General features: G+C 42.1%; 1 protein-coding gene and 1 long non-coding RNA gene across 6 annotated transcripts; one reads left to right on the forward strand and one right to left on the reverse strand.

The window, feature by feature from the left end:
• Positions 1–129: 129 nt before the first annotated feature.
• Positions 130–18,211, reverse strand: LOC107266885 (flocculation protein FLO11). Of its 4 annotated transcripts, none has more exons than XM_015737881.2 (18): positions 18,016–18,211; positions 14,971–15,031; positions 13,637–14,079; positions 13,297–13,551; positions 13,048–13,233; positions 12,695–12,960; positions 12,133–12,617; positions 11,442–12,038; positions 11,001–11,364; positions 10,756–10,941; positions 10,600–10,683; positions 10,470–10,538; positions 10,260–10,394; positions 9,578–10,193; positions 3,137–5,689; positions 2,284–2,470; positions 2,063–2,209; positions 130–1,170 (listed from the first exon to the last, which is right to left on the reverse strand). In XM_015737881.2, the coding sequence occupies exons 1-18, from the start codon at positions 18,022–18,024 to the stop codon at positions 710–712; spliced, it is 7,104 nt and encodes a 2,367-aa protein (XP_015593367.1). In that variant the 5' UTR covers positions 18,025–18,211; the 3' UTR covers positions 130–709. The 4 variants fall into 4 exon arrangements, with proteins under 4 accessions (XP_015593367.1, XP_015593368.1, XP_015593366.1 ...); XM_015737882.2 differs by having other exon boundaries at positions 1,012–1,154; XM_015737880.2 differs by lacking the exons at positions 130–1,170; positions 2,063–2,209; positions 2,284–2,470; positions 3,137–5,689 and having other exon boundaries at positions 5,817–10,193; positions 12,133–12,611.
• On the forward strand, positions 1,190–14,063 carry LOC107266888. 2 transcript variants are annotated; one of them, XR_003059368.1, is made up of 5 exons: positions 1,190–1,312; positions 2,157–2,242; positions 2,313–2,503; positions 13,783–13,861; positions 13,934–14,063. It is a non-coding gene; the product is annotated as an uncharacterized LOC107266888 (long non-coding RNA). The 2 variants fall into 2 exon arrangements; XR_003059369.1 differs by lacking the exon at positions 1,190–1,312 and adding an exon at positions 1,323–1,713.
• Positions 18,212–18,676: the final 465 nt, after the last annotated feature.

Consider the following 18,676-nt stretch of genomic DNA (forward strand, 5'->3'; position numbering starts at 1 on the left):
AGCATGAAAACTACATAACAAATCCGCACTGGCGCATGTACAATGTAATCAGTTATATACTCGTAATAACATTGGTATTAAGCTAAATAAGGTACGCTATTATGTGCAATAGGTAAATATGAGAAATAATTGAGGATATACCATACTTTTATTCAAATAATACTACATGTAAGATAGCTTTGTGATCTGAACGTTCAATCGAAACTTATATACCAATAAACGAATTTTGAATTGATTTCATGAATCTTAACGACTACGCCTACAAAATTGAAGAGATTCTCCTTGGACATCGATATAAACAATAGACTTCCTGTAAAACTACGTACAAGTGATGATTTATAAATTACGTCCCTAGTACGACACCGTACTAAAGCGTATAATACGTTATTTACATTCATATATATACACGAGAATACGAGAATACTTTTATTTAACGATAATATCACACCGCTCTCTGTTTAGAATTATTCATTATGAATTAATTATTATGGCTACCGTTTCTCTGATTTTGTCATATACATTGTCGCTCGCGACAAAATAAAACTTATACAATAAATACGACGAGAACAGCCCTTTTGCAGGCTCAATAACGAATACAACTTAAACATTCATATTAGCGTGAAAAAGAGTTGATAAAAAATCGCCACGAAAATCTCGGCCATTTTTTTCATCCTCCTCGGTATCAAAATAAAGACAATAACAATTCTTATTATTCCTTACAGCCAAGACCGGCGGACCAGTTGCAAATTCCGCCGACCGGATCGAACGATAGCTTATCTGGACAAGTATACTCAGTGCCAATGACTTGACCGCTGACCATTCTTGCACAAGTGATGAACTTTTTGCACGACGTTGGATGAGGGAAGTTACCCTGATCCAAACAACGGATACCACCTCTACCCGTGATGAAGAGTTTCCCGGAGAGTTTTGGCTTCCCTATAACACGCTCCTCCTCATCCTCGTAGTAGTCGTAATCAATGATGGGTCGGTGTCGCGGTTTGCTGGGTAAGTTCTCCACGATTTTTTCATAAGGTACCGGTCTCTGACGTCGTCTGACGACAATGGGTCGAGCCGTTGTCGTCGATGCCGACGTTGTTGTAACGGATATTGTTCTAGGTGCTTGGGTGGTGCTTATCCTGCGTCTTAAGGCAGTTCTGAACAGTGGGCGACCTAGTGGTGCAAGTATTTTTCTACATTACTCATAGTGCCTCGTGTGTCGTTGAGTGAGAACTACATGAGTACGCTATTTAATTTTGTTGTTTTTATGAAGCAGCACTTAAAAGTACAGCAAAAGCATGGCTACAAATTGCATGTACGTGCGACTATAAAACATATAGATATAATAAATATTTTTTTCTTTTATAATAAAAGACTAGTACTATTCTATCGCGCTCGTTTTCTCAAGTAATATGTATTTTCTATGGACCTCATTTACTACTTATGGCCACCTATTTAAATATTCACGATTAAAGCCTCTTGTAAGAGATACTCTTTTCGTACATCTCTTTCGATGACATTCGTTGCATGAGCTCCATTGGTCCCAGAAATGCTTGTATGACCTTCTGGTAGAGTTCTAGAGCCCATGCGCGAAATGGCTTGGCTAATATTTACACAGAAAAGCAGCAACAAATCAAGCAGAAGACAAAGAAGCAAAATGATAGAGCAGTGTGTGTTGCGAGAGCCGTGCGATGTTAGTACGAAACATAAAGAATGGTACGTACAGCGGATGTACGGAAAACAGTGAGACAGACAGACAGATAGACAGCAATGCAGTAGGTGGAATGATAGTAGAACGGGTAGAAAGAGTGTTTTGTAGAGGTCGTACGTAGAGTCAACGGCCATCAGTCGGATGACGATTGCATAAACAGATAACGACAGACAGTGAGATAATTAGTTTGATGACGATTGAATAATTGTTTCTTTTGTGTTCCAGCTGAAGGGAAATTAAATCGATTAGACACAGAGATAAAGGCACAGTTCAGTATAGACATATAGAAAGGAACCCACATAGAATAAAATTTCATTCATGATTTTTAGTGATAGTAGAATATAAAATTTATACCTGTTGCTGTGGGAGCTGATGGCTGTGGTCGTTGCGTTACAGTCACAGCGACTTCCTGTGCGCGACTACTCTGATCATCTTTTTCGACTTCCAGGTGGTCATTTGCGAGTGTGTCATCCTTATCCTGCTTGGAATTGTCAGTTGCACCTGTAAAGGGGCAATGATTGTCGTAGAGCAATGGTAAGATTGTGATTGTTTTCTAATTATATCTAGTAGCTTACGAATAATTGATTTGGTTGTTGGCTTTAAGCCACCGTCCCCAGGTCGAAATTTACGACGGTGTATTATCGCATCGGAGACATCATCAGGAAGCGATGAAGTTCTAGTGAGTGTTCTACTTGTCGTGGATGGTCGTACTACAGTTCCGGGTCTTCTGGCACCGCCGGCTGAATTCTTGAAAAGATTCACCTGTCCAGCCAATCATCTCGGATCAATACACTTGTAATCATCCATTGTTCCTAAGTTAATCTTATTCATAAAAATAATGCGGCACGTGATACGAGTTTGTTCCTGACGCAGTTTTGTGTACATCGAACAGAACTCAAGCGACATATACTTATGTATACTTATGTTCTAGCGATTCAGCGAAGAATTGATTAGAGAGACGGCTGATAGACAATTTGGAGTTCAGCGCGCGACAGTCAAGCCGCGCTCTTTCCTCCGAGTTAAATTATTATTAACGTTCGCAAGCATTAAGAGACTTCTCGTTCTCTCTTGATATTAGTCAGAATTACGGCCGAATTCATAGTAGTATAATAGTAGTAGCAATAGTGGTAGTAATAATGATAGTTATGTGCCCCATTCGTTGAGACGAATTAGTCGATTCCCTAGAGAATTTTCTTCGGCAGGCAAATTATGGATGCTTGATGCACAGACAGATAGAAAAAGACACAGAGGCCAGCGCGTAGATATGCTATATCTATACTATGCATAGATTTATATACACGAAACTGTCCCAAATGTCAATTTGCAAGATGGCGGTAGCGTTAAGAGAATAGAATGCGAGGAGAAGAAGTTTCGACGAGAAGTTTCGCTTTTTTTGCAAGAACAGCGTTATCATCGTGCGGCACTGACCTCACGGTCTGTATTCTTCTGATTGGATTGTGCCTCCAAATCCTGAACTTGCACGGAACCGCCATTATTTTCGGCATTCCCTTCAGGTAGATCATTCCCTTTTGCTATTCCGCTTGTTCTGAGCCTCATTCTCTTTAGGACGGTCCTCCTTCTTGGCTTTAACTTCCGATCTGGCGTATCGACGCTCGCTACGCTAGAACTTTGCACGTCGTCGGTCCTGGTACTAGTTTCCATCCTACTTCGAGTACGAAATATTACGCGACGCCTTGTACCGTTCGGATTTACACGAAGAAGATCTTCGTCGACCTTGCCTGTTGTTCGATTTATCACGCGTCGTCGTATGAAATTTTGCGTTCCCGATCGTGAAAAATTTTTATTCTCTTCTATCTCGTTTGATCTTATATTAGCCGTATTAGATGATTCTTGTAGTACTTCAGTAGTTGCCTGCGCATATTTTATCGTTGTATCAATACTAGGTAGTACAGATTCTGTTGTTGTTTCAATATTATGACGTATAGATTCTGTTGTATCAATGTTAGAATATATAGATTCCGTTGTTGCGCTAATACTAGACGGAGAAAATACTTCTGCTATTTCAACATTAGATTGTACAGGTCCTGTTGTTGTTTCAACATTCGACTGTACAGATTCTGTTGTTGTATAAATACTAGTTGGTACAGATGTTTCTTTTATTTCATTTCTAGACTGCACGAATTCTTTTGTCGTAACATCATTAGACTCTACAGATCTTGTCTCAGTATCAGACTGTATAAATTCTGTTGTACCAATACTAGATTCGGTAGGCTCTTTTGATGTATCGATACTAGATTGCACGAATTCTAATGTTGTGTCAATATCAAACTGCGCAGATTCTGTCGTTGTACTAATAACAGTAGGTAATAATTCTGTCGTGAATATATTATACTTTACAGGTGATGTTTCCTGTTCTTCTTCTTCTTTTACCTCTTTCGCTGCGATTTCGGCACTGCTTCTCGTCGTTACTTTATCGGTCGTAACTATATTATTAAATAAAGATGTTCTCTCGGTTACTAAATCTCTATCTGATTGAGCTGTAGTTGTATATGGATCGGTTTTAATTATTGTAGTTGTAATTTCTTCTGCGTTATCATCGACATTCCCAAGGAATGATCTATCGTCCTCATTAAGTATAGTGTACGGGTCAGTCTGTAAACTGACTGTTGTTGGATTTTTTTCTGTTTTGGTATCAATCTTTTCAAAGAAGGTCGTATCGCCCTCCGTAGGTATAGTATATGAATCAGTCTGATAAAATGTCGTCGGATTTCTTTCCGTTTTGGTATCGGTTGTCTGAAGGAAGCTTGTCTCGGTTTGTGATATAGGAACGGTCATTCTATGTTCTTCCATGACGAATTCATTTTCTATGGTTTTCATCTCGGAGTCATAGATCATAGAAACGGTTTGCGTGGAATTAGTGCCCGCGGTACCGGTCTCGGTTACCCTGGTATGCATAACTGTCGTTGCATCACGACTATACGTCGTCTCCATGATTCCATCCGTTGATGTTGGCACAGATGATGGAAAATCAATGGGGACCAAAGGAGTGGTAAATCCGTCCGAAGACTCTGATATTTTGGTGAACCCTGTTTTTGGCACTGTTGAATAATTATTCTCAACTGTTGTCTCTGGAATCATTGTACTCATTCTCTTGGTCACGAAAGTCTTTGTTTCTGAGTTTTTCAGGGAATCTGTGGACAATTTACTGACGCTACTCGCTGGCGTTAATGTCTCTAAAGTAGGTTCGGTTGTGGTAGGAATTTCGGTTGTAAAAAATTCTGTCGTTGACGACGGTTTAGCAGTTCCTGATGGAGAGACTGTATTTCGCTGTAAACTTTTAGTCACATAAAATCCACGTTTTGCGAATTCCGTGCGAGGTAGAATCACTCTGTTTCCTCTGACTGTGACGGGCTTCACGGTTGTAGCTGTTGATCTTGTTCTTGATGATATTCTTGGCAGTGGGCTCCTTGTTCTGAATTTATTCTCTGTCCCATTCTTGTCAATAGGATTGATCAGCTCTACTCGGAGTATGGATTTGAGAACGGCGCTGTCAAGTTTGTCCTCAGGGACTCTTAGGATGAGTTCCGTGAGAGGATCATTGCCAGATTCATCCAGGATGCGAACGGGAACATCCACGCGTTTCACGTATCTTATTCTCGAATTATCGTTCTTCAGAATTGGCGGCGCTAACGTTGTCGTCGTCGTCATCCTTTTTAACGTCGTCATTGTCGTTGACGCCAAGGGATAGAGCTCCGTGGCAAAGCTTGTTGTTGTTTCAGGATCTGGACTTGAACTGTCATGGCTTGATCCTTTCTCAATGAGATTCTCCCGTGGATCCTTTGGATCCTGTGGACGTTCAGGTTTCTCAAAATCTGGGGTCGTAGTGGTATCGGGCTCCTTATCTATGTCATAGGGGTAGATTGACGTGGTGGGGGCTGATGTTGGGTATTCACGTGTATCAACTGTACGATAACCAACAAGTTCCTTGAGGGTAGGTAGCCTGAAGGAATCCAATGCCACCTGAAAATCAGAAGGAGAATCCCAAGTGAGTTTTCGTTTTCCTTGTGAATTGATCACCGCAGAATTTGTTAATTTTTTGTTCCCATCCTCGAGGAGTAGACAATTCGTTCGCTGCGACGTCCCGTTCATTCCGTTTCCGTATGTATTCGCGCGTTCCTAAGTGATGCGCGTGTGACGCGCGTGACGATGATATAACAGATGCATGTTCTACGTGATGTGTATATGAAGCTTAGGTATATTGGATGCGTGATCGAGCGGTGCTTCCTTCAGGATGCGTGTGGCAAGAATATATAATCGAGTCTATTATTACGGTCTCGCCTTCGAGCCGCTTATGACGTTGCTAAAGAACGACTCTATCTCTATCGTCGACGATTCGCCACTTTTTTCTGTCGTAAAAGAACCCGGGATACCTAGTAACCTTCCCCGACGTTCAGCGAATTCGCTCTCTATTGGCAAGGTGGACCTCTCCGGACTCCTCTCGGTCGAGTCGCTCGTGCGAATTTCGTTTAACGATACCCCAGATTCAGTTAAAGACGCGTCCCATGATTTCTCAATGCTAGAAACCTCGGGACGACTAGGCGTCGTTGAGTATTCATACTTCCCGTGCACGTTCTGAACCGGTATCTTTGTTGTCGATGTTAATGATGAATATTTTGTTTTTATCAGGATCTTCTGTCTCTCCGTCGTTCCGGATTCTGTGACGCTCGTTACCAAACGCGTCACTGGTTTCAACGTGGTTGCCGAATACTCGTTCTCGTCGAGGAAGTTCTCACTGTCCAGAGTGTCGTCTGCGGGGTTCCTCACTGTGCTGGTTTTGTAAGATTGTTTTCTATGAACCGCATCTGCAGCGTAGTCGAACTTCTTTGCTGGTATTAGAGTCTCTGTAACCGTCGACTCCGTTGAGGCATCAGGTCTCTTAGGATAAGAACGTGACTTGTTAGAAACTAGTGGATATATAGGTTTATTTTCTTTTCTAGTGGTATTCGTTGCTAGCAAGAATGCAGGTAATCTACTGCGCTCCTCTTCAGTTTCCCCGTGGTTCTCGCTGTTGTCTTCCTCTTCGCTCGTGGTTTCTTCACGATCAGCTTGGGGTTTATTTCTGTTGAAATTAATAGGTCTTTTATAACCTGGCGAGTTCGTTGTAATCACGTTCTTTGCTGTGGATGATCTATCTGGTACGTAGGGAATATTAAACTTTCCAGTGGCTTCAGTGTTCGCAGTCTGTGCCGTGCTACTCTTGTTGTTCCTTAAAGATTGTGGTACACGGAATTTCGGTCGTGCTTCCGGCCTACGATATTTTGTTATTGTTGTCGGTTTTTCCGATTCCTTCTTTAATTCGTCGTCCTTGTTTTCTGGCTCCTCCTCAATCAGATCTTCTTCCAACGGATCCTCGAGCACAGTTTTAAAGTTTTCTTCACCACGATTTAAAAATCTCTCTCGAAGAGACTCTGGAACTTTGAACGTCGGTCTCAGTTCTAGTGGCAACTGAGTACTTGTTGGTTTGGACGTTGTTGCTACTGTAGTGTAGTGTCTCCAAAAGTCATCAATGTTACTACCAGTAGCTATACCGTCTTTTAACAATGCAGTGTCATAGTCAATCTGCTCTGGGACGTCTTCAGTTGTAACATCGAACGAGACTTGTTTCTCAGTATCGTTTGGATCTTCAATATTTTCATTCTCATCTTCATCATCGTATGAATCGATATCGTCATGATCGTCGTTGTCAAGTCGTAAACGTGTTGTCGCTGTGGAAGAAACTGGCTGACGTCGTATAAATAAATTTTTTCTTCGATTTGATAAAAGATCCAGACCAGTTGATTGTTTTGCGAGTGTTTGATCTCTTGTAAATGTTGGCAGGGCACGGGTACTTGGTTTTTCCGAATTATTTTCAATGGGGCGTAATGGTCTTCTACGAATGAATTTTTTACGAACCAAAAGGGACCCACTGCTTCTGGTAGTTATGGAAGTCAACGGAGTGGTCGTTCTAAAGCGTCTTGAAAATGTGTCTATCTTCTCTGTTCTTTCTGTACTGTCAGTTTTTTCCAAATTTCCATTTGTTGTTAATGTTGTAGCAGTGTTGAAAGTTGTGCTCAATTCTGATGGCGTTGTATTCGATGTTTCATATGATTCTTTACTTTCTGTGCCGTTTTCAATAGTTTGTGAAGTGTCGGGCAATGTTGTAGTCACTAATATATTTTCTGTTGTAGCAAAATTATCATCAATGATGTTATCAGTAGCTGAGCTTGTCACAACCTCATCAGGTATATTTGGAGAAGTGACAGTTGTGGTATCGCCTTCAGCATAATTTGAAACCGTGGTGGAAATTTGTTCCATAGCAGATTCAGTACTAATTATTAAGGTAAATTCCGGTACATTAGTGTGAATGATATTCTCCTCGATCAAAGTTGGTTCAGTCACTGATTCTACGTTATCTTCAATTTTACTTGTTCCTTCACTGTTCTGCACTTCCGGCGAGACTTCTCTGGTAGTACTTTTCGCAGTAGTAGATCTCGTGAATAATCTTGATCTATATTGTCTAGCATCATCATTGATATTGGCTTCCGTAGAAGTGGATAACTGGGAAACGGGACGAAGACGTCTGATAAGTTTACGCCTTCGATTACCTAGTGGTCGTCCGGAATTATTGTTTTCTTCAGTGGTTGGCAAACTTGATGAAGACTCTGCAGTAACAGGCCGTCTACTACGAAGTATTTTTTTTCTCAACGGTCTGAATGGTCCGCGCGTTCTAATGTTCTCATCATTATTTTCCCTAGTAATTGATTCTGTGCTTGTCTTATTGTCAGTTACGAGACTCGAGTATGTAGTTTGTTCCTGTACTGTTTCTATAGTAGGAACGGTGCTTGTTGATAATCCCGTAGAAGCGTAATTAATATTAACTACGGTAGTGACGTCTGGTAATGATTCTGTAGTCGCTAAGCTTGAATAGGCTAAGGTAGTACTAGGAACATTTTGAGCTTCTGTATTACTAGTTGTATATTCTATACTATTTCCCGTGAAAGTGGTGGTAGTATCGATATTGTCAATAAGGGTAGCAGTAGTGTCAGTGATCGTGTTATCCAAATCATATGGAGTCGTTGTAGTGGTATCCGTGTTTGAGTAAAGATAAAAGGGTGTTGATGAACGTTGACTTTCTTCAGGAATAGTTGTCAGTGTATCGTTTGTTATTTTTTCTAGAATATTAATGTCCGATTCTTCGATTTGACTCGTAGACGATGCGGTAGGACGCGTTCTACCGTATAAATCTCGATTGAACGGTTTCGCTCTTGCTATAACTTTTATGTTGGTAATATTGTCGTTGTCATCTGCATTATTAAGCTTGTCTTCATCTTTATTCTGTTTGCGTCTCTGAGAAAATTCGTTCCTGAGACTTTTTTGTATGATTCTGATTATGGGACTGTCTTCGATAACACTGTCAACTGGCGTCTCACTGACCGTTTCGGAAGTCGGCCGCAGCGGTCGGCGGAAGCGTCTCCTGGAACTCTCAGTGGTGAAAACAGGTGTCGTCGTATGGGTAGTAGTCGCTGTGGACGGTCTGCCTGATCTTGACTTGATAATCGAATTCAATGAAATATCTTCGACGGAAGGCGTAATCATCGGTGGCGTATATCTACTAGATCCTCTGTACCTGACACCTACTCTAGACCTACTTACTTTCTCATTGTTATCCTCATCCTCATCCTCATCATTATTATGACCTTCATCCTCGTCGTGATTAACGTGTTGTGTTGTCACACGCTCATTTCTTTCGTCAAGGTCGCCCGAATCGCGATTTCCGGTTTTATTAAGAATCGTGAATCTCGGCCTTCCTCGACCTCTGACCTCGTATGCGTTCGACGATCGTGCAAAGTTTTGCGTCGGGGTACTCACCTTCTGTCGCACTTGGGTTACGGGGACTATGGGGGTCGTGGCTTCCGTGGCTGGTGTCACGGATATGGAAACGGTCGGACGTGTTCGTCGTGGGAATCCAAAGGGTCTCGGTTGAGATACTGCGGCAGTGGTTTCTTTTGTTAATGGTTCGTAGGAGCTAGCATCCTGGTTAGAAGTATTGGGTACTTCCACTGTCGTCAGGAGGATTTCCGTTGCGGATTCCTCGACCAATTTCACTGAAGACTCGTTCTCCGAATTTCCGGCGGTACTGGACAACTCAGGAAGAAGAGTACTCTCTCTCGGAGGTTCCTGAATAATCACTGTAGAGGCCTCACTTGAAGAAATACTAATTGGAGTAGTCGTAGGTGTCTCTGTCGTCGTCGTCGTCGTCGTCGTTGTCGTTGTCGTCGTTGTCGTCGTCGACGTCGGTGTCGTTGTCGTTGAGAACACTGAACTCTCTGATGCTCCTTCTTCGGTTACTGCCTCAGTAATTGGTGACGTGGCCGTAAACTTGTCTACTATTTCCACAGTGGATTCAGAAATTGGACCATTATCTGAAGATGAACTTTCACTTGGTGACACAGTTGTGCTTCTGAAACGATTGATGCTGATGTACCTGTCAACAGTGAAATTAGTTGTCAGCAATGTAACATGTTATTAAATTGGATTTTGTGATATGTACCTAGACTTTGTTGTAGGTGTTTCTTCTTGTGCGGCAACAGTTCGAATATTTTGATCTTCTTCAACCTTCTTTCTTTTACCCTCGCCATCTTCTTCCACGTCATCATCGTCGTCGTCATCGTTTTCGGGTTCGTTTCTGAAATATATTCAAATTCGGTAGCAGTTTGGTCTTATCAATTAACGAAGAATGAATCGGAGTTATCGTACATACCTCGATGTCGTGGGTCGTCGATTACGGAAATTGGTCCTGATCGGATCGTCAGCAGCATCCTCGGTTGTCCTGAATAACATGCAATATTATATATCATAGTATTACAGGAGCAAATATTAAGAGAACTTACTTGGAAGCAACGGGTCTTCGTCTTCTAAAGTTTGGTCTCAAGTCGGATGCATCTTCTACCTTTTCTTCTACATCATTCTCGCTTCTATGTAAGTAGAGAAAAATATTTATTTATTCTTACGCCAGATTTGCGTTAATAAACAAAAGATTTTCATACTTTGATGTAGTCGGTCGAGTGCGACGGATGTTCACATAACTAGGAGTTACTCTTTGAGGTACGTCAGTGACTTCCGGAGGATTGCTTATGGCTTTCTCCTCAGAGGATGCAACATTTGCACTGTCTTCCTCTTCCTGGACGTCTATTTCAGTCTCTTCATCGGAATCAGGTGATCTGGTGGACGGTCTAACGAATATATTAATTACAAATTTTATTCGAATTTATATTGGTGTTTTGTGCCTCACCTCTGTCTTTCGATAGTGACGTATTGCGGTTTCTTCGCTCTTCTGAGACTCTTCACTTCAGGAAGATCATCGAGTCCCTCGAACTGAGATCTACCTGGACCATTCCGGAAGTTGGTTCTGCTTCTTGATTCCGTTTCCTCATCATCTTTGACGGCAATACTTGGTGTGGTAGTACTGAACGTAGAGATAGTACTTGGTGATCCAAAGAGTTTATTAGCTCCTTTGGTAGACTGTCTATTGAGTACACGCTCGTATAAGCTTCTACTAATAGTTGCTGGAGTAACGTTTCCACTGGATGATGTTGTTCCTGAATTTATATTCTTTTCCTGTATAAGCAATTGTTTCTCCAGTTGCTCAATACCACCTGGAACAGCAAAAATTATTGTTTTTCAATTGTCTAAACCTGCACGTACGACAAGAAGACATGTAAGGTATAGGTACCAGCTTTTTTGATGAGGTCTATCAATTCCTTGATCACTCTAGGGTCTTCTTCAGGATCATCCTCGCTTGTGTTCTGGCTCTGTGTCGTACGGCTACGCTCTGGCAAGGGTTGATACGACTTGGTAGTGCTTATGGGATTTATAGTTGTAGTAATTGGGGTTGTCCTGGATGTTGTAGTAGGTCTGGCTCTATTGATCGTTTTGTATAACAAAGCTCTAGCAGTTGTTGTTGACGCAGGTTCCTCTTCTTCCTCTTCATCTTCATCGTCGTCATAATATTCCTCGTCCTCTACGCTATCAGACGTAGATGTTGTTGTACGTTGCGTTGTACTATGAAGATATGTAGTGCGACTGGTGGCAGCTGTGATCGGCGCCCTGGTCGTAGAAACAACCGAACCCGAGGATGTTCTTGATTTAGGACATATGACATTACGTGGATAATCGCAGGAGTCAGCTGCCTTGTTGAAGACAAGACCTGATGGACACGTGAATTGATGTGCCACAATACCAAGGCCACCTGGGCCGCTGTCCAGACACCAAAAATATTTCTTGCAATCCCGTGGGTGCGAGAAGAATCCTTCGTCCTCGCATTTAAAGTCTGTAAAATTTCCAGTGACACAATAAAACTTTCGCTCTTTATGCATTATGTAGAAATGAATAGTGTTATTATTCTTTTTTAGTCAATGACTCACCGCTGCCCGGATCTGGTGTCGTTGGTGGTTCTGGAGTCGTCAGCTTGTTACTTGAAGATACTTCGCTGTCAGATTCCTGTGATGCTTTTTGGGCATTTTGATCCCGCAACCTGTTACGGCCACCCTGACTTTCGGGTCGACGACGATTCTTACCTCGGGGTTTGTTCTTTTTCGGTTTATTTTCGGCTGACTCAAGACTCCTTACAGCATTGCTGGCGAAACGGGAGTCATCCTCATCTTCGTTCGCAACCAGAGGATCCACGGATTGTATTTCCTTCTCATTAGAGTCCAGTCGAGTTCCTGGTTTATTTCTTGGCTTCGTAACTAGAGGACGATTCTTCGAAACCGGCGCCACGGTCGTGGTACGTTTACCTTCTCCAGAAGGTACCTTCCTTCCAACCAGATTACCTTGAACACCCTGAGTACGTATCTTCTTCGTTCCATCTGTTGTTTTTCCTATCTGTGCATTTTGTGTTTTCCTAAAACTTATTATCATATTTTTATCAAATTGTTTGTCTATATTAATTTGTTTCTTTTAGCGACAACATTCTTGATGACTTACTTATTTCCGGATAACAGAGTCTCCTTGGCAGCCTCGATTAGAGGATAAGGTCTGTCATGACACTTGCCACGGAAATCGTCATTGTCAATGGACCAGAACATTATACCACCCAGGTTCTTCTCATTCACATAACGAGCTTTCTGTCTAACTATTTCTTCATCGTCATATCCGACCCACTGGTTACCTTTGTAAGCATAAGGACCCATTGCGTTTGGATTTGGTTGCACGACTTCCCAATCGTCTGAATTCATAACACTCTCGCAAATCTATGAAAGAAATATTTTGCTTAGAATGAAAATATAAGATCAAAGACCTCCGCTTCTTGTTATGAATAATCTTTAGTTAATAACAACCTCGTAATAGGCAAGATATCCTTTTTCTCGTGTTGCGTCTCCTTCTTCTCCTGGACCATCGGCAGGAGATCCGATTTCTGTAGCATCTTCATTATAAAGGGTATATGATCTGCCGTAGGTAGGAATCCCAAGAACAATCTTATCAGAGGCTGCTCCTTTTTTAAATAGATGGTTGATGGTAAAATCCTATTAAAAGTACAGATTTAGTTATTCATTTGGTGACAGGATGTAGCCATAGTAAGCTCTTACAATTGTCAATTCGCCATCGTAATTGTATTCGCTCTCCTCTTCCAGAGGATACAGAGGAGAATGATGATTGACGGCAGGTTCAAAGGCCGAGTGATAGTCGTACGATAAAAGATTGAAAAAATCCAAATATTCGTTCAATCGTGGAATATCGTATCCCTTATCAATGTACTCGATACCGGCAGGTATTGCCATTGAAAGTAACAATCTAGCTCTGCCAGTCTTTGAAGATTCCCTTTCGAATTCCTCCCGTAATTCCTACAAAGTATTAAAATTTTTACTTGAAAATTTGTTATAAAATTCTTGAAATATGATTGACTTCCATCGATAACGGCTGTCGTACTTGAACCAAGTTTGCGTAATTTTCTTTATCCCGTGCTTTGCCGCCATCACGAAATGCTGGATATTCCCAGTCAAGATCCAGGCCGTCGAAGTGATTTTGTCTTAAGAATTTCACGGCGTTCTTTACGAATTCCTTTCTCCTTTTAGGATCCGCAACCATTGGTGAGAATCTACTTGATCCTTCGTTCCATCCACCAATCGCGAGCATCGTCTTCAAGTTTTTATTGTAAGTTTTCAATCCGTTAAACTTAGCGTAACCACCCTTTTCAATATCCTGATATTTGTCAAATGGTTTCAGAGCATTATCCTTGGTAAAACCTCCAAAGGCGTATATCAAGTGCGTGCAGAGATAAGGATTGATGTTTTGCGGCGAGAATTTGGCTGTCCCAGGTCGATAGACTGACCAGTTGGTGTAGTAGCATACGATTCGTTGTTCAGCAGCGCCTGAAACGTACACCAGGAGTCAAGAAGACGTCGTAGCCAGGAGGCAGGTGCCACGATATATTCACGTAAATGGCCGGGTGAAACTAGAGGCCGGGGAGAAATTGCAATGTACCATCGAGTTGTATGAAAACTTTCGCGTTCATGACAGACAAGTGGTGTCTGCGATGACTAGGTACATGCTACATGCGTATCCGCACATATGCTCAAGATTTGCTCATCTACGTATAATGTAATGTATAATGAGGACCATCGGCCTTCGCTCATTGTGAGTGGCCTCCTGGTATTTAATTCAATTGGCGAGCCATTTTTTACAATTTATACGACACGGGCCTACGTCTTTTATACAGAATCGGACATGGCTTTCACCGCGGCGATAAACATTTTCGCGTGTTGCGATTTCACGCTAGTTTGACCACCCATAAGTGCGTCCATTAAAAGTTCGTGGCGCCAAACTAACTTTTAGTGATAGTTTTCATCACACGTATTGCGACTTCCAACTATTGGAATAAAATTTGACAGGCTTTCACGAGTCATTGCACCAATAAAAGAAAGCTCTTCTCGAATGCTCGTAAGGAGAGAGAGAGAGAAAAAAAAAGAGCAATGCTTAGCACATTACTGGACCATTTCTGAGACCTGTAATTTTCTTGAATCGAGAGAGCTGATTCTCTTCGACGAATCTCGCTCTCTGTCTGACTGTCCATATTTCTCTCTCTCTCTCTCTCTCTCTCTCTCTCTCTCTCTCTCTCTCTCTCTCTCCATTAAAACTGGAGAGCGATCGACGAGTACCTGTAGTCGGCGGATCGATTATCCTCGTGAAATCACCCATTAAAAAAACGCTACTTAATTTTACTCGGTTTAAGCTAGCTGGTGCGAATAGTCTGATGTACTTACCATATCGAATTGCCAGTAGTATAATACTGAGCAATAGAAATTGCCTGGCGGCTCGCACCTTCTGTAAATAAAAATAAGTCATTCGTTCGATTAAAAATTTCTGTCAAGAATAATTTACCCGCGGACACGCTTCAACCGGAAGTCCATGTGGCGCGTGCGCGTCGCTTTTAAAGTCACGTTACGCATAGCGAGTGATTACGTTCACGTATGAAACGTATAAACGAAGTGCATAACGTTAAAGCCTAAGAATCCCGTTAAGGAAGTGCCCTGTGGAGGCGTGCAGGCTATTGCGCTCTTACACCTGTACACACAATTGCAAGTTGTGTAATAATTCTAAGAGAAAAGCGACGTGGCGCCGTTGGCAGGTCAAGGAACCGCTTCCCACGATGCCCAAGCGTCACGGTGTTCGCCAGGGTGTTTTTTGCCGTGCACTCGGACGTCCGTAGGAAGCGAATATTTATATATATAAAAAAAAGAGAAGGTTTCGTAAGCGGGAGGCGGAGAAGGACGAGGCTGAGGAATGCTACAGCAGTGATGGAATTAAAGGAGGGCATTTCGCGTTCGGTGCGCGCCTTTCACGATCAATAAGATCACAACTACGTAACAGCGTCGCGACGGCAGCGGCGCATAGATACACTTGTAATAGGCCTTAAAGCGTGACACGCTTGTCTCGCGATGGATACTTACATTAGGGTGATCGCACGTGTGTACCGTATACTTATGTACTAGCCAGAACCATGACACACAGCCACTCCTCGTTACGCAATGTGTATAAGGAGAAAGCACAGGAACGTCTCTCGGTCCGCTGTGAAGTCACTTTCTCGACTCTTTTAACTTTTTGGCAGCAATATTGGTTTTTCGTCTATACGATAGTTTAGTATTAAGTAGTAAACTCCTCTTGGTAGAACTAATGAAGGTTCTTTTTTTCATAGCTAACTGTTCTCTAGTATTATGTTACGTTTCGAGCTTTCATACGAGTTACACTTGGACACTGGTTCGGTTAAGTATACTATACGCATGTATATATATAACGTATTAATATATAGCGACTGGCACGACACTCGCGTTTACATTCGCTAATTACCTTGGCTATCAAGAAACTGTTAGTTCTATTAGCATTTGCGGGTCATCGAGTGACAATTTATTTTATGCATCGACATTGGCCGCCAATCCCCAGAGCCCATTAAGCGACTCAGTGGATGTTGTCTGGTTCGAGTACAAGACAGCGAAAGTCGATTTACATTGGCTCGCATGCAAATGTCGAATCGCGGATCTGCCTGGTTAGGAATCGATTTTCAATTTAGAAGTACCAACCCGTGACCCGGATTCGTGCTAATCTCAATAGATAGTCTGCAGATTGAGTTTTTAGTCTGTGTTTTGTTTCTTTAATGATTAAATCAGGCTCTGTCGTAAGTCCTTATAAAAACGTATTTAACGGTTGTCTATCGAAAGTGACATTTTCATGCGATTTTTATGAAGACAGGATGACTTTCAGTGACTAAAGCCATCTCGAGATCCCGTTAGAACACTGGAATCCATTGTGGCCTTCTCACTCATAAGACCTTTTACAATTATCTAGAGACACAGAATCATAAAGCTGTTTTAGCATCTCATATTTCAGTGTATAAGACTGACGTATTGGCACGCTGCGGATATACGAAATCTGTCTAAAGAGATTGTGTAGGCTAAATCTGGACTCTAGGATACGCAGCATTTTATTTTTCGGTGTCGATGAGCTTCTTTCAACCTTTCGCCAGTAGTGGGAATTCCGGTAAATGCGTCACGAAACTGAAAATGAATGACTTATAAAATTTGACGACTCCAAGGACGTTCAGAGTATTGGAACCGGTCTCTAGGCTATGGCACGTCAGATCGCTTTATTTTACTTTACTCTCAATCCAATCTATTCTGGCACTGTATAGCTACCGACTGACAGCCTTTCTATATGACTCCACTATACTGGGTAGTCGAGCATGATCGAGAATTTATTAATTAGCATTTAATATATTACACGTGATGCAGTCTTTCGGGTATCCTCGTAAAATCCCGGTTTGCTCATCGAGCCATGTGAAAACTGGTATCTCAGATAAAAAGATAAATCGTTCGGTTTTGTGCGGGGACAAGTGTGCCGGGCGTTGGTCACTTTTACTTTCTAAGGAATTTGCCGGCGGGGCCGGACGCTGTCGATCGGCGTCTACTTCTGTGTCAATACGAATTACTCGTAGAATTAGTCCTGGTGAACGATCTTCTTGAAGATGATCACTATTGCAGCATGGTACTACACGTGCTCTGTTTATTGTCCCGTGACCCGAACAAGGACAAGGACGTATAGGAATGAATGATTTCGATATAAAAAGATCAGTAATGCTAGAACTAGATGTTCCCTCATGATCAGCCGGTGGAACAGTCGTAGATCGTGATCGATGAATCGTTTCCTGAGAAAGTATACTTTGACCTCGGGATGATTTTCTTATTTGTCCTAGAGGGAATCGACCAGGTGCAGGGTCATCCTGTTATCCGTGGAAAGGTCGATTCAATGGTGGAATCAGGATGGCGCACCCTCGAGGACAACCTGACTAAAGGTTAACCACCGACTGTCCTCTTGTTAGGGATTTTTATTTTTCATCCTATCTTTCGATGGCTTTCTTAAAATAGCAAACTCGTCCTTTTACTTTTGTTTCCTCCTTCGCGATCCATCCTGATGACGGTGCGACTCGATGCTATGGTCTTCAGGTATAAAGATATTTCAGGTTTGAGGTATCAGGGTCCTTTATTTGGATTCTGTCGGATCGCAGGAACCGAACGGGAATTATAATGAGGTTTGATTATTTTGCAAGAGTATCAACCTAATACTTGTTTTCTATCCGATCGTCGATCTCTGATCTCTCGTCGACCTCGAGCTAATATGCTGATCGCCAAAGAAAACCTTTACTTTCTCTCTTAAATCTTTAAGCTCTTTCTTCACGCTTTGATACATTTACCAAGCAACTAAGTAATCCCCGTGGGTGATGATCAATTATAGCATTGTAACGCTCAGGAACTTACCCAATCCATTCTGAAGAGTTGCTTTGGTTACGAGGCTCGAGACACTGCGTAATCAGGAGTGTTACGAAAATTTCTAATTAATTCAAGAAGAACACATAGCAATCACGACCACGATCACTCAGTCACCCTTATTCCTTTTCATGCATTCAAGCATCCACACACGATATCAAAGTTCTATTGTCTGTTATTCTAGCCAGTGATGGGGAACGGATCTTATATGTTGACCGGATCGCGGGCTCTGGAACACGTCGGTCACTACGTCGAGGAATCCGTGGCAACTGCAACCTGGTCCGTGTGCAAGCTATTCCATGGCACTGTTACTTTCATGGGTCGGTATGGCCACCTCCACAATCCCACCAAGGAGAACGAACCAGTCAGATAGTTCCATTTCCTTGAGTGTGATGGTCCCGCGGTAGTTTCTGCCGGGGAAGGTGAAAGGAAGACATTTGCTCCATGGACGCCACCACAGGCACCGACACTCTCTTGAATCTGTTCTAAGTATCGTTTGAGCATGTAAATACATATATATATCTGGAATCACCTGTCCTAAAGGTGGAATGCAGTTGAGAATGCTTAAGGTTCCTTAGCCTTGTGACCTTAAACGTGTCATTGAGAATAAAAGGGTGCGTGACTTTTGACACTTTCTTAAATCTAGTTTAAA

Source organism: Cephus cinctus, unplaced genomic scaffold (genome assembly GCF_000341935.2).
Source record: "Cephus cinctus unplaced genomic scaffold, Ccin1 Ccin1_scaffold0330, whole genome shotgun sequence".
Lineage (NCBI taxonomy): Eukaryota > Metazoa > Arthropoda > Insecta > Hymenoptera > Cephidae > Cephus > Cephus cinctus.